At 49.6% G+C, this 12,685-nt stretch overlaps 1 protein-coding gene across 4 annotated transcripts in view; it reads right to left on the bottom strand.

The window, feature by feature from the left end:
• Positions 1 to 12,685, bottom strand: part of AATK (apoptosis associated tyrosine kinase) — a 618,216-nt gene that overhangs the window by 52,230 nt on the left and 553,301 nt on the right. For 3 of the 4 annotated variants that reach the window (XM_069655172.1, XM_069655174.1, XM_069655175.1), the window contains exons 10-12: positions 6,444 to 6,593; positions 1,450 to 4,951; positions 368 to 497 (exon numbers count right to left, since the gene is read on the bottom strand). In XM_069655172.1, the coding sequence (XP_069511273.1) occupies positions 368 to 497; positions 1,450 to 4,951; positions 6,444 to 6,593 (3,782 nt within the window). The remainder of the gene's footprint in view (positions 1 to 367; positions 498 to 1,449; positions 4,952 to 6,443; positions 6,594 to 12,685) is intronic. The other variant, XM_069655173.1, reaches the window with a different exon arrangement.

Here is a 12,685-nt window from a genome sequence, read left to right as displayed (position 1 = left end):
GGGCGCTTTGATACACACATTCTTGATCTATAAGTGCCTTACAAATGCCCAATAAAATAAAATAAAAATGAATGTGTGTCCCACTTGTCATGTGAGCTATGTAGAACATACCTTAGATTGGTCTGTGTGTGTATGTTTATGTATGCATGGACATAGTGAAATCTTTAGTATGTTCAGATTTTACACCCTTGCCGCATCTACCCATCTGGACCAGTAGGCACAGGAGCACCACTGGCTCACCCAAACAGGGAGGACCTCAGGCTCTTGCCCAGGCAAGTACTGCGCGGAACGCGCGACTTTGATTGTAGAGGGTCTTTCCTCCTTTTGTTAACGGGCTTCTGGGGTCCCCATCCCGCATAATACTCACTTTCTTCTGAGGCGTTGCCGTCAGAGGAGTCGTCAGACGCGTTGAGTCTCTCCAAAGGGCTGATGGCGACAGGACACGAGTCGGGCACGGCTGGGAAATCCTGCTCTCCAAGGTCCTTTGTTGGGCTCTCCTAGAAATGATGCACACGTTTTAGGCCGTTTCTGACATGTGGCATAGTAAGAGCATTGTAGTCCCCGGCTGCCCCAGTAGGCATGTGCTTGCCTGCCCGACATTCGCTATACAACATATACATGACTGTGCAGAATCATTTAGATGGCAATATTGCTAGTCTTGTCACTGTCTACTTTCTGATATGCGCCATAAATACGCCCATTATTTTTTTTTTATATAAATGTCTTGAGGTGGTTACTTGCTTTGCTCAGATCAGGACTGAGGAGCATTTCGCCTGGTGTCTGTCCCCTAGTGTATTCTGGGTAGTGGTGTTTAAAGATACAGAAGAAAACCCCAAGCCCCCCTCTAACTGCCATGTTTGGGAAAAGGTCTACCTGTTAAATCCAGAAAGTGGGACTAATAGGAACAAGAAGGCGGACCAGAACCCGAATACCAAGTCACTGATGCTGAGAAACAGAAGACGGGATGGGGGGAGTTTTCTGTGAGGGTGGGCCTTCCTATAGCTGCAGGTTAGTTTGTGGGGTCTTTCAGCAAAAACGAAAGCACAGCCACACTAAAGGGTAATGGAGGCTTATTCCCAGAAATCGTGCCTCAGGACCCTGGCCTCACGCACAGTAGTAATGCTACTGATCGATGTGCTATGCAACCAACGTGCTTAAGTGTGCTTTGGGTAAGGCGAAGTGTGTTTTTGGTAGGGCTTACTACAACATAATCTAGAAATGAACGATAGTACATGCATCATGTCGCCTTTCTGTTCGGATTTACTTGGCTTTTTACTTAGGTGGAGGTTTGTTGAAGTTCATGTGTGGTTTATGCACAGGGGGTGTGTTGTGGGCTATGGAGAATGTGGGACGTCTATGCAGAAATGCAGGCAGGCTTGTCCTGGTCTCCAGTAATTTAGCGGTGCAGTGCGCATGCTTCATTTCACCTTGCAAACAATATAGGTTTACCTGGTCAAAAAGGTAGACCGTAACATCATCGAAGAAGGACACAACTTTCTTTTTGCGCTCAAAATCTTCACAGAAGGAATGAGGCACAAGACCGGGCATTTTCAGCAAGCTGCGCAGGTTCCTAGCACTGTGGCTTTCGGCGATGACGATGGGTGCCACCACTGGCTCCTCCTCACTGTCCTCGCTTGGCTCTTGGATATTGTAGCAGCAGAGCTCCTCGTCAGACTCGTCGCTATCCTCTGTGTCATCCTCCTCCTCATCGGCTTCCTCGCCTCGATCCGCAGGGCCCTGTCGGGTCTCCTTCTTGCCATGGAGCAATGAAAGGTCTAAAGGAAGCTTGCTGAGAACGGACTCCCCCTGCCACCCCAACAGTCCATCTGCTTTGAGTTGGCTGCGGCTCTCGAAGGGGCCCAGATCCTGGCCAGCCATAGTGCTGATCTTCACTTTAAAACGTTGACTGGGGACCAACTTTGTCTTTTCTTTGCCCACATCTGCTGAGCTTTCTCTGCCGAGTAGATCACCATCCAACCCTTGACCAGGTTCCTTCAAACCGTTCAGGTATCGGTCTTCTTGGTTTAGCTCAACAGAGGTCAGAAAGAAAGTCCTGGATGGTAAAGCAGGTGCAGTGGTACCAGAAGACAGGTCAAGGCCTGTCGACCCATTTTTGCTGCACTCCATCCCCAGACCCTCGTCCAGGGACTCCACCTTCACCATCCCACCTTGTGGGGCAAGGGTCCCTTTTTCCAGTTCCTCCTCCTTTAAAGAGGAAGACTCTGGTATTTTAGTGTCAATATTTGTTGTTTTTAAAAACTCCACATCCGGAAGAGCTTCTGACGGGTCAAGAGAAGGCGTTCCCATGATGGCATTCCCAGTACTGTCAGATGCAAGGTTTATTCCTGCTGCTGTACCTTTTGACATATGTGTTTCTTCCACACCTTTCATCGTTATTAATTTTGAAAGTTCTTCCTTTTTTGCACCCAACCCCAATTCTTCCGGACCTTCTTCCCCTTCCTCCTCTTCCTTTGGGTACTTGTCCATGTCGGGGTCGAAATCTGAAAAGTAGGCAGAGTCCCGATAAGGATTCTTCTCATCCAGGCCATGCAATTCGCTGCTGATGGACGCAGACATGTGCATGTCGCTGGCTGGAACCTCAACGTCTGCTTGTGTGGCGCTGCTGGAGGACTTGTTGAGCTTGTCAAATACCTCTGGCTCCCGGGCCTCATGCGGCTCCTTCAGGACAAACTCTGGAGACTCGTAGTTCTCCGTGTCGTAGCCGCTGTCCAGCGCCCTGGGTTGGCTGCACTGATTGTATGCTGTGGGGCTGTAAACATCGCAAGAGCTAGCTACAGATGGGATGTCTAGCGACTCCAGTGAATCGGGTGTCCCCACCTGCTTCTGAAGGGATCGGAACAAAGGCACAGCATCTGCCCGCTCAGGGTAGTCGCCAGAGAAATCCATGAAGATGCCGGATGTAAGTTCTGTGGTGTCGTCATCGTCGCTGCCATTATCGGTCTCATTGAAGCTCATGCTAGATAAGGTCCCATCAGGCTCACACGAAAGCGTTTGGTAGGTCTCTATGGGCTGTTCTTCAGGGCCAACAGCAGTCATTTCGGGGTGCAGTTCCACCAGACCCTGCATATGCTTCTGGTTAAAAGGGTAGGAACCGAAAGCAGGGACACCTTGTTCTTCATCGTCACCTATTGAATGTTCCAGACAATCGGGCGGGATGGCCAGATCTCTAGCAAGCTGTTGCTGGGTTTCTTGCGGAGACCATGTGACTTTATTGGTGTCAGGGGATCTCACCAGGTGACTGGGAGAATCCATTATCAGGGCATCGCAGCCATCTTCCTCCATCGGATTGGGCTCCTTTATAACTGGGCAATCAATGCATGCAGGTTCCTGGTAAGCATTACAGAGAAGAGAGACCACAACTTCTGGATTGGGGTCAGGAGATGCAGTTGGATTTAGTGACAGGTCTTTTTTATCCAGAACCAAAGCGTGGCAGGGTACTGGCGGGTCATCTGGCTTCTCATTTCCATCTGGGCTACAGCCTGCATCAAATTGGGCATCGCACTCCGACCGCCAATAAGCCCTGAAACTACAGTCCTCACGGAAAGGTTCCGCCTCCTTGAGAGGACTGTGGCCCCTTGTGTGAGCACTATCGTCATCCCACAGAGCATCCCCTGGATCTGTGTTCTGCCAAGATTCAGGTCCAAAAGGCTCGGTAATAGCTCCCCTGCAGTGGGTGGTACGCCGATTGCACCAGGCATCTGCCCCAATACTGTCGCCGGGTGGCCGCGGTGGGCAGCAGCTGCTGATGTTATTGTTGGAAGAGCTGTTGGAGTTCCATCTGGGGCTCTGGACTTCCTCTGGGAACAGCTCCTCCTGGCACCCGCCATCGCTGGTATCCGGGCTTCCACACATCCCTTCGTCCTCCAGCTCCACAATGACCGAACTGGCAGAGGGGCTCTTCACCTGGCAGAGACTGATGACCAGTTTCTGTCGAGTGAGCTCCATTAACCTCTCTGCGAAGGCTGCATCTTGCTGGACTACGCAGCTGGCGGAGGAACTATGATCTCTGTACAAACAGTTCAACGAAGGGGACACACCAAGTGGGTCTTCGAACACTGATTTCTTGCAGCTGGGGGGTTTCCATCCATCCCTCGCTTTGGAGGCCTCGTCCAACAAACACTGATCAGCCCCATCAGATGGAGACTTTTCGTAATACGTCAGGTCTTTGCTTCTGTGCTTGTAGGCTGTGTAGTCATCAGGGTTTTCCCAGGTATCAGTGGGTGGCAGGTCCTCGCCCAGCAAGGGCTCCATCGTTAAGGAAACACTAGGGCTGTTGTCAGAGTCATAGAGGTGCCCCCGGTCCTCCTTTTCCGACCAGCCAGGCTTTTTGGTGGGAGAGATCCGGTTGTACTCAGGGCTGTAGGAGCACATGGTGTAGTCCAGGTCGGCGTGGCAGTCGGACGGCTCTTCAATACGGATGTAATACTCACTGCTCACAGAAGGGCTGTGCGCACTGAGGACTGGCACCACCCCAGGGGCCTGCAAGCTCTGACAGTCTGGTTTAATCTCGTAGCAGGTGGGGGAGAACCCCAGGCTGAGCCTCCCAGCGCAGCTGGGCGTACAGTACATTGCCTGGTAGCGTACATCGCCAGGGCTCCGGTCCCCTTCAGCAGCTTGAAAGTTCTCAGGCTTAGCAGGCTCCCATTTGTACTCAAAGTTGAGACCACGACTGGTTTCGGTCACCGTCAGGATGTCATCGCCATCAGTGTGAAAGGCATCTCCGGAGAAGTGAGCCAGCAGAGGGAAGGAGGAGGCCCTGGCACAGTGGTGGCTGGCACTGGCATGGGGCTTTAGGGAGTTCCAGCGCTTCTCAAACTCCTCTTCGGCTTCGGTTGTACCCTTTACGCACAGGTAGGACAAGAGCAGATGCACCTCCTCGGCAGTGGGACGTTGCTCAGCCTGCAGCCAGCAGAACTGCATCACCTCGTACCTGCAGCGGGAGAGGGGAACTTGCTTAGCCTCAGAATGTACAAAAACATGCTCAACCGCTCAGCCAAATGGCTAAAGCATTATACATATAAACTGTGATCATCAAAAGACAATAGGATCAGAACAACTCCCTTGCGCTGTAGCTCTTCCTCATCAAGGTCTATCCCACGCCCCTCTCTCTGGCAGTAGGCTTTCCCTTCTCTAAGCTTGCTACTCTTGTGCCTACACATGCCTAGACTTTTACCAACGAGCCTGTCATCACAACTAGCACACAAAGGGCCAGGGATTGAGTGCAGGGGTCTGATGTACCTTCTTTGCTGAATAAGCAGATATGAGCTGCACTGGTGCACGGAGTGTGTGGCTCTCAGTGGTAGGCATTGTCAGTAGCTCACACTGAAGGCCACTCCAAGAAGGGTGCACTGTCTGGCAGTGCAGGTCTAGCACCGCCACAGAGATCTAAAGGGACCTTACACATTCACCCAATCAACGTAGAAAGTTCCTCCAGGCACCCAGATGCAGTTCTGTTCCTGTGCAGTACACCATCAAAAGACACTCGCATCAAAACAATATTTCCTGCCCTCTGATCTTGGACCCAGGTCGCCTCCCCCTCCAGTTGCACACTCGCACTTGTGGACTGTTTTCTGTATCCCTACAGTCCACTACCAGCACTTGACACCGTATGTCTGCACTTACCCGAGCACTTGCCACCGGCTGGCCGCACTCTTTACTCATTTCTTTTATTTATTCTATTTATTTTTGACTGTGGATCCCGTGTACTGCACTGGCCCCTCCCTCTTTCCCCCTGCACTTTTCCCCTTCCCCTGCACTTGCGCAATCTCAATGACACCTGGCCTAGTAAGATCGTTGTCTCTGACCTCCCTCTGTTCCCCCTCCCTTGCCTCATCGCGTTTTGAAACACTTGTGTAGAGGCGCGTTATAAATGCCATATCCTATCAGATCTGAAATATCCTGGTGTCCGTAACGCTCTACTATCACCACAGACACCACCTGCAATGACCCTGGCTAGCACCACCTTGACGTGTTCTCGCTATGATGTCACCACAGGCAGCGCAGTTAATAGGAACATTGACCATGCCAGGATTAGAAGTGTCAGCAGCAGGGCCACCCAGCACACCCCAGATGACAACACAGACTACCCAGCATGCACCCCGCCGTGTTTAAAGGTGGGGCCCATCAGAGGCTTTCACCACTTCTAGGATTTGAAGACAAAATCTCGTTTAACCCTAAATAAACCCTAGCTGGGCCTGTCCAGCCAATGAATAGTAATATACCATTGGATTTTCAGAAAAGGATGTTACTATTCAATGGGCTAGCAAGGCTTGCTATAACATAACGATGGCTCTACATATACAATGAATGTGATGGCTCAGGTGAATGGGTGCAAACCCTATTGGCGAATGTGATGGCTTAGGTGAATGGGTGCAAACCCTATTGCTAATTTGATATGGCCATGAACGGCCAGGGCTGCTCACCAGCGGTCGGAGAGCACGAGCTTCAGCTGGGGCTTGGGCAGTTTGAGCTGCTCCTCCTTGATGGCGTAGGTAAGCACTTGTTTGTCAGAGTAATGGTGGTATGGCTGGCTTCCTAACTCAAAGAGCTCCCAGACAGTCACTCCCAAGGACCTGTGCAGGAAGAGGAAAGCATGCATATCAGCGGCACGCGCAGGCAGGCAAGGGGCGCTGCAGGCAAATAAGAAAGGGTTGGGGAGTACGCTTGGTGGGTTTAAAGAGCGCAATCATTGAACTGCAGTAGCGAGTTGGAGGGATGGGATTGGCTGGAGGCACAGGGAAGGCTGCAGGTAAGGCTTGAGGTGCACTGGCAGAGTTAATAGGGCTGCAAGAAAGGATTGAGGTGTATTGGCAGAGCAGTGTCTGGATCCTGGTGCAGGTGGGAATCTGCAGGCCAGTATGCAGGTCCATTGTGAGAGATGTGTATATTTCACTGATATTGGAGTGGTGGAGTGCTGCAGGTTATTCATGGTGCGATTTATCAGAGCTGTGTGGACTTTCAGAACCGGTGCACTAAGAGATCAGGACTGAGGATTTGTTATGGAAGTACTCTTTAGGAGGAAACATTGGACTCTGGACATTACAGAAACGAAATGCCCATGTTTGCATCCCTATGGGCTGGAAAGCCAAATGTGGATGTGCCTATAATGGCTCACTATGGCCCACACCCACAAAGCTAGCAAATTCCAGAGTTGCCGCCTAGACTGAAGGGCCTGTCCTCTTTTCTGGATCTTATCAAGAGGCTATGTTCAGAGCACAGCTGATGTGTGGCAGCATGCTCCCAATACAGAAGCTGAAGCCAGAGGTGGACTGGCACCGTGATAGACTATCTGTGCTGCATTATGAGGCGACCATAATCCACGTATGTGTCGGCCATCAATGCAACGAAGCCAGGAAGGGAGAAACATGCTTTCACTGTGGGAGGTGCAGGAGAAAAAGGAGTCCGCACCCTTTACAATTTCATCATATACACGCCTTCCCACCACAGTAAGGGTTCTATGCGTAGTATATGCTGGGTGTTACTGATCTGTTAATACTTCGGGATATTTAACAGGAAACACCGTTTCAGAGCTACAGTGGACCTCTGCGTTCATCGATAGTTTGGAATAATGAAACAATCACAGATTTGTCACTACAAGAACTGGAGGCAGAATCCAACCAAATGACGAAGGTCATGACTTGATTTTCCAGAGGTCTTTTGTGCCATTCAATAGCAGTCACTCCCTGTTAACTATAATTACATGTAATGTAGTTTCCAATCCATGTCCAATTAATTCTCCCAATTAACTTTAGGTGGATCTGCATATTGTCTGAAAGCATGTTAGACCTAAAGCCGCACAAGCCTGTTATTGTCCAACCCAAAGCCACAGGGTCCCGTCATTGGTCAAACTAAAGCTGCATGACCCTATCAATGTTCAACCCAAAGCCACACAAGCCTATCAATGATCAACCCAAAGCTGTAGGAGCCTGTCAATGTTCAACCCAAAGCCAAACGAGCCTATCAATGTTCAACCCATAGCTGTAGGAGCATGTCAATGTTCAACCCAAAGCCAAACGAGCCCATCAATGATCAAGCCAAAGCTGTAGGAACCTGTCAATGTTCAACCCAAAGCCAAACGAGCCCATCAATGATCAAGCCAAAGCTGTAGGAGCCTGTCAATGTTCAATCTAAAGCTCCAGGAACCTTTCAATATTCAACCCAAAGCTGCATAAGCGAGTCAATGTTCAAGGGAAAGCAGCAGGAGCCCATCAACTTTCAACCTAAAGATCAGGAGCCAATCACTGTTTAATCCAAAGCCATAGAAGTCTGTATATGTTCAGCCCAAAGACACGTGAGCATGTCAAGCACTCCAGAGGCTATGGAATATACATATTAAATAGTAAATGTGGCCAGCAATAATCCCTAAAGGCACCACAGGAGAGAGGCCAGAACACAGATGCGTGGGGAAGCTGGTATAGAAGGAACTTTATCGAGAAGAATGAAGACAGCCGCTGAGTGCCGTTTCTGCCAATAACACACTGTGCAAGATGCTGGAGGGGTGCTCAATGAGTTGCTCTGTACCGATACTAACATGAACTCCACACTTCTAGGAGGTGAAAACCCACCTACAAATTCTCAAAGAGTTAATAAGAAGTTGTTTCTCAATGCTGTGACTGCGCTACTACTATTACGCGGTCGCATTCCACCCCTACAAATGGGATACTCTGTTTCCAATGGTGAGATTAGAGCACCCCTGGAAAAGCATGAATGGAGGCATTTATAAGCGAGCCAGGGTGCATGATGCAAGCATACTGTGGCTCTGCGTCGGGAATGTTCCCAGGCCCAGGCTAACCTTGTCAGTACTTCACGCTGCCTTTATTATGTGATGGTAGGAGATCTTTTTATACTGTGCCTGTCACCACCATGGACTACACCTGCTGGGGATGGATTGAGGCTCACCTGGTGGAATGGGGACTATGAATGTGAAATCAAACACAAGTGCTATGATCCAGCGCAGCGTGTTTTTGCTCTAACCAAATAGGGAATACATATGAGGACACTACAGAATGTGTAAATAATAAGCAGAATGTTTGCAGGTTCCTTGAGACATATACAGTGACTTAACCCACAGTTAAACCATTTGTTTTTTTCCTTTTGGGACAGACACATTTGCTTTAAGTTCTACGAGTGCAGCCGTCACTACACTGATATGGTTGTTTTGGACTATCACTCTTAAGAAAAACCTAAAAGCTGAAGAGTACTCCATGCCTGCAGCTGTGTAGTTCTCTTGCATAGACATAGTTTTGAGCGCTGGTGTCTGGGATAGCCTGGTTGCACAGAGCTTTGTCCTAATTGGAGATGGCCATCCCTCCCTGATGCGATCATAGTAGTATTTTGCTCCCTACAATTGAGCTAATGGAGTGAAAAAGGTATAAAGAGAAGTCATTGGGGCGAGAGCATGGATTCAGATTGTTCGTGGAACTGGGCATCTCCTGCGTTCTTGTCCGATTTCCTGCAGTAACTAAACACATTTGAAATAGAGTCCAGCTATTGTTTCCTCAACCAGTGTTAAGGGCTTACCATGGTGAGGGACACAGGCAATCCTCCTGCCACGGTGAGGTGCCCCAATAGCCAACATTTACCAGCAGTGGACACACAGATGATCTTAGGTCAGGTAGTCACCTCATTGCAAGCAACAGGGTTAGATAGACTGCAGTAGCCCCTGTCCCTACAAGCCCCAGTGGAAGGAAATCGCTGACACAAGGCACATGTGAAACAGAGGTCTACACACATGCCATCTCTTCCAGGGAGCAGAGTCATGGCATTCCATCAGAGAGTAAGGGAAAGGCCCTGGTCCAGTGATAGAAGTGCATAATATATGCCGAAAGAATGTGACTAAAAGGAAATTACATCACGCCATGAGAGCCCAGAGGCCGGATCACGTGGCCAGAGTCGCAGAGAGTCCGTCCCAGAAAGAAAACAGGTGTAGGAAGCGCACGGCTTGAAGTCTGCCACCTTTGGCAAGAGCGAGAGAAGGATAAAAGAGCAGAGGATGCCCAAAGGGAATTTAAAACGTAGATGAGGTATCGGTCCTGCATATACTTTGCAGAAAACGTGCCCAGACCTGCAAGAGGCTGGAGAACACATCTGATGAGCAGCGCTGGGAAGTGTGCCAGGTGCTTTAGCAGTGCAGTGGTAGCCCTCTGTTCGTGCTATCCATCCCTCTTGAAGGAATACCCCTTAAACATGTCAAGCTCTGGAGGGCCTGCTCCAGTCCCACCCTTGCATTTCAAGTACCCCATTAATATGGGCGAAGGGAAACCGTGAACCAGCAATGAGTAAGCCATGTTTTTGCAAGGCGTGGGTCGGATGACAGGCCGGTTTAAAGTTCAGGTTTTCGAAACTAGGAAACAAGTTAATGGTTGCAGGTTTAGTCAATCAGCAAGAACTCCTAAAAATGCCAAGCAACACAAGGCGGGCTTCGGGATTCAGGATGCAGAAAATCAAGCAATAACCAACCAAGCATGGCATCACGCTGTGCTAAGACGCTGGACTATGAAAACACCCAAGGCTTAGCTGGCACACAACTGATTAGGCATCAACGTTTCACATTTAGGTGAAGATAGGAATCAACTAGCGGCCAGTGCCCGGTTTATAAAATCGTTGCCGGTTAGCCCCCTTGTGCCATCTGGGAGTCATGCTTCTGTAGGCTTTAAGTCACACACACAGCGCGTGTGTCCGACTGCTGACCATTTGGCGAGTGGCATAACATCAAGTAAATGGTAAGGGCAGGACTAAAGTTCTTTAAAAGGCAAGGAAGATAATGGAAGCCCTTTTGGAAAACAGTGAGGTGCCTTGGTAAATAAACCAGTGTAGGCTAATAGGAGTATTGGAATTTCTAGACTCAGTACATCAAGGACCGAAGGACAATAGGGGGCCGCAGGCCAAGTGTAGATGTGCTATGCTCTGGAGTGCCACGGGTGTGGTGGTCTCACGCCTGAATGGGATCTGCCCAGGCAAAGTTGGGGGCCCAGCCAAGAGATGATCCACGTGGACGGAAAGAAGGATGGCAAGAAAGGCCCAGTGATGGGATCAGGGAAAGGCTAAAATCATACACTTCAGCTGTAGCAGGAAGGCTTTACTGTGGTCTCGGTGCCAGCATTATTGTTATTAAGGTACAACGGCACAAGTGGATGCAGTTCACAGCGCACAATAGCACGAGGCGCTGCAGGTCAGGACTTGGGTTCTTGATTTGAGCTGTTTGTGGGTCCATGTGTTTGATTAACAAGAGACGCTGCAGGTCAGGACTTGGGTTCTTGATTTGAGCTGTTTGTGGGTCCATGTGTTTGATTAACAAGAGGCGCTGCAGGTCAGGATTTGGGTTCTTGATTTGAGCTGTTTGTGGGTCCAAGTGTTTGATTAACAAGAGGCGCTGCAGGTCAGGACTTGGGTTCTGAATTTGAGCTGTTTGTGGGTCCATGTGTTTGATTAACAAGAGGCGCTGCAGGTCAGGACTTGGGTTCTTAATTTGGGCTGTTTGTGGGTCCATGTGTTTGATTAACAAGAGGCGCTGCAGGTCAGGACTTGGGTTCTTAATTTGAGCTGTTTGTGGGTCCATGTGTTTGATTAACAAGAGGCGCTGCAGGTCAGGACTTGGGTTCTGAATTTGAGCTGTTTGTGGGTCCATGTGTTTGATTAACAAGAGGCGCTGCAGGTCAGGACTTGGGTTCTGAATTTGAGCTGTTTGTGGGTCCATGTGTTTGATTAACAAGAGGCGCTGCAGGTCAGGACTTGGGCTCTTAATCTGAGCTGTTTGTGGGTCCATGTGTTTGATTAACAAGAGGCGCTGCAGGTCATGACTTGGGTTCTGAATTTGAGCTGTTTGTGGGTCCATGTGTTTGATTAACAAGAGGCGTTGCAGGTCAGGACTTGGGTTCTGAATTTGAGCTGTTTGTGGGTCCATGTGTTTGATTAACAAGAGGCGCTGCAGGTCAGGACTTGGGTTCTTAATTTGAGCTGTTTGTGGGTCCATGTGTTTGATTAACAAGAGGCGCTGCAGGTCAGGACTTGGGTTCTTAATTTGAGCTGTTTGTGGGTCCATGTGTTTGATTAACAAGAGGCGCTGCAGGTCAGGACTTGGGCTCTTAATTTGAGCTGTTTGTGGGTCCATGTGTTTGATTAACAAGAGGCCCTGCAGGTCAGGACTTGGGTTCTTAATTTGAGCCGTTTGTGGGTCCATGTGTTTGATTAACAAGAGGCGCTGCAGGTCAGGGCTGTTGTGCAAGGGCAGGATTATGTTAAACTCAGAGTACTGGAAGATTAGTAAGTGTTGTTGATCAGGAGGAAGGTGACTTGGATGAGCTCTGCATGGTTGGTTTTCACTACTAAAATAGCAGGGATGGCACATTTCAGCAACAGAGGTCAAGGGAGCCAAAGACGTACAAAGAGAGAGATTGGGTCATGTTTGTGGAAAGCTGGCACGGATAGGTCAGGACGAGCAAGGGCCCAGCAAGCCAGGACTGGTTGGCTTCAGCAGATCTCTCAGGACTGGGACAGAAAGGGGTGCTTTGGGTGAGGAAGAGGTGCATTGGCAGAGCTGTGCAAGGGAAGTCTTCCTGCACAATGCCAGGCATATCGCTCCCCATCTATCCCTCACTTTCCTGCCAGCCACAGTGAACTATGACAGGAACCCCGAAACGAGGCATCACCACACGTTGGGCACAGG

This window comes from Ambystoma mexicanum, chromosome 3q (assembly GCF_040938575.1).
Source record: "Ambystoma mexicanum isolate Mex_15411 chromosome 3q, UKY_AmexF1_1, whole genome shotgun sequence".
Classification (NCBI taxonomy): domain Eukaryota; kingdom Metazoa; phylum Chordata; class Amphibia; order Caudata; family Ambystomatidae; genus Ambystoma; species Ambystoma mexicanum.
The sequence above is the reverse complement of the archived record's forward strand: the minus strand, read 5'-3'. Positions and strand labels throughout refer to the sequence as shown.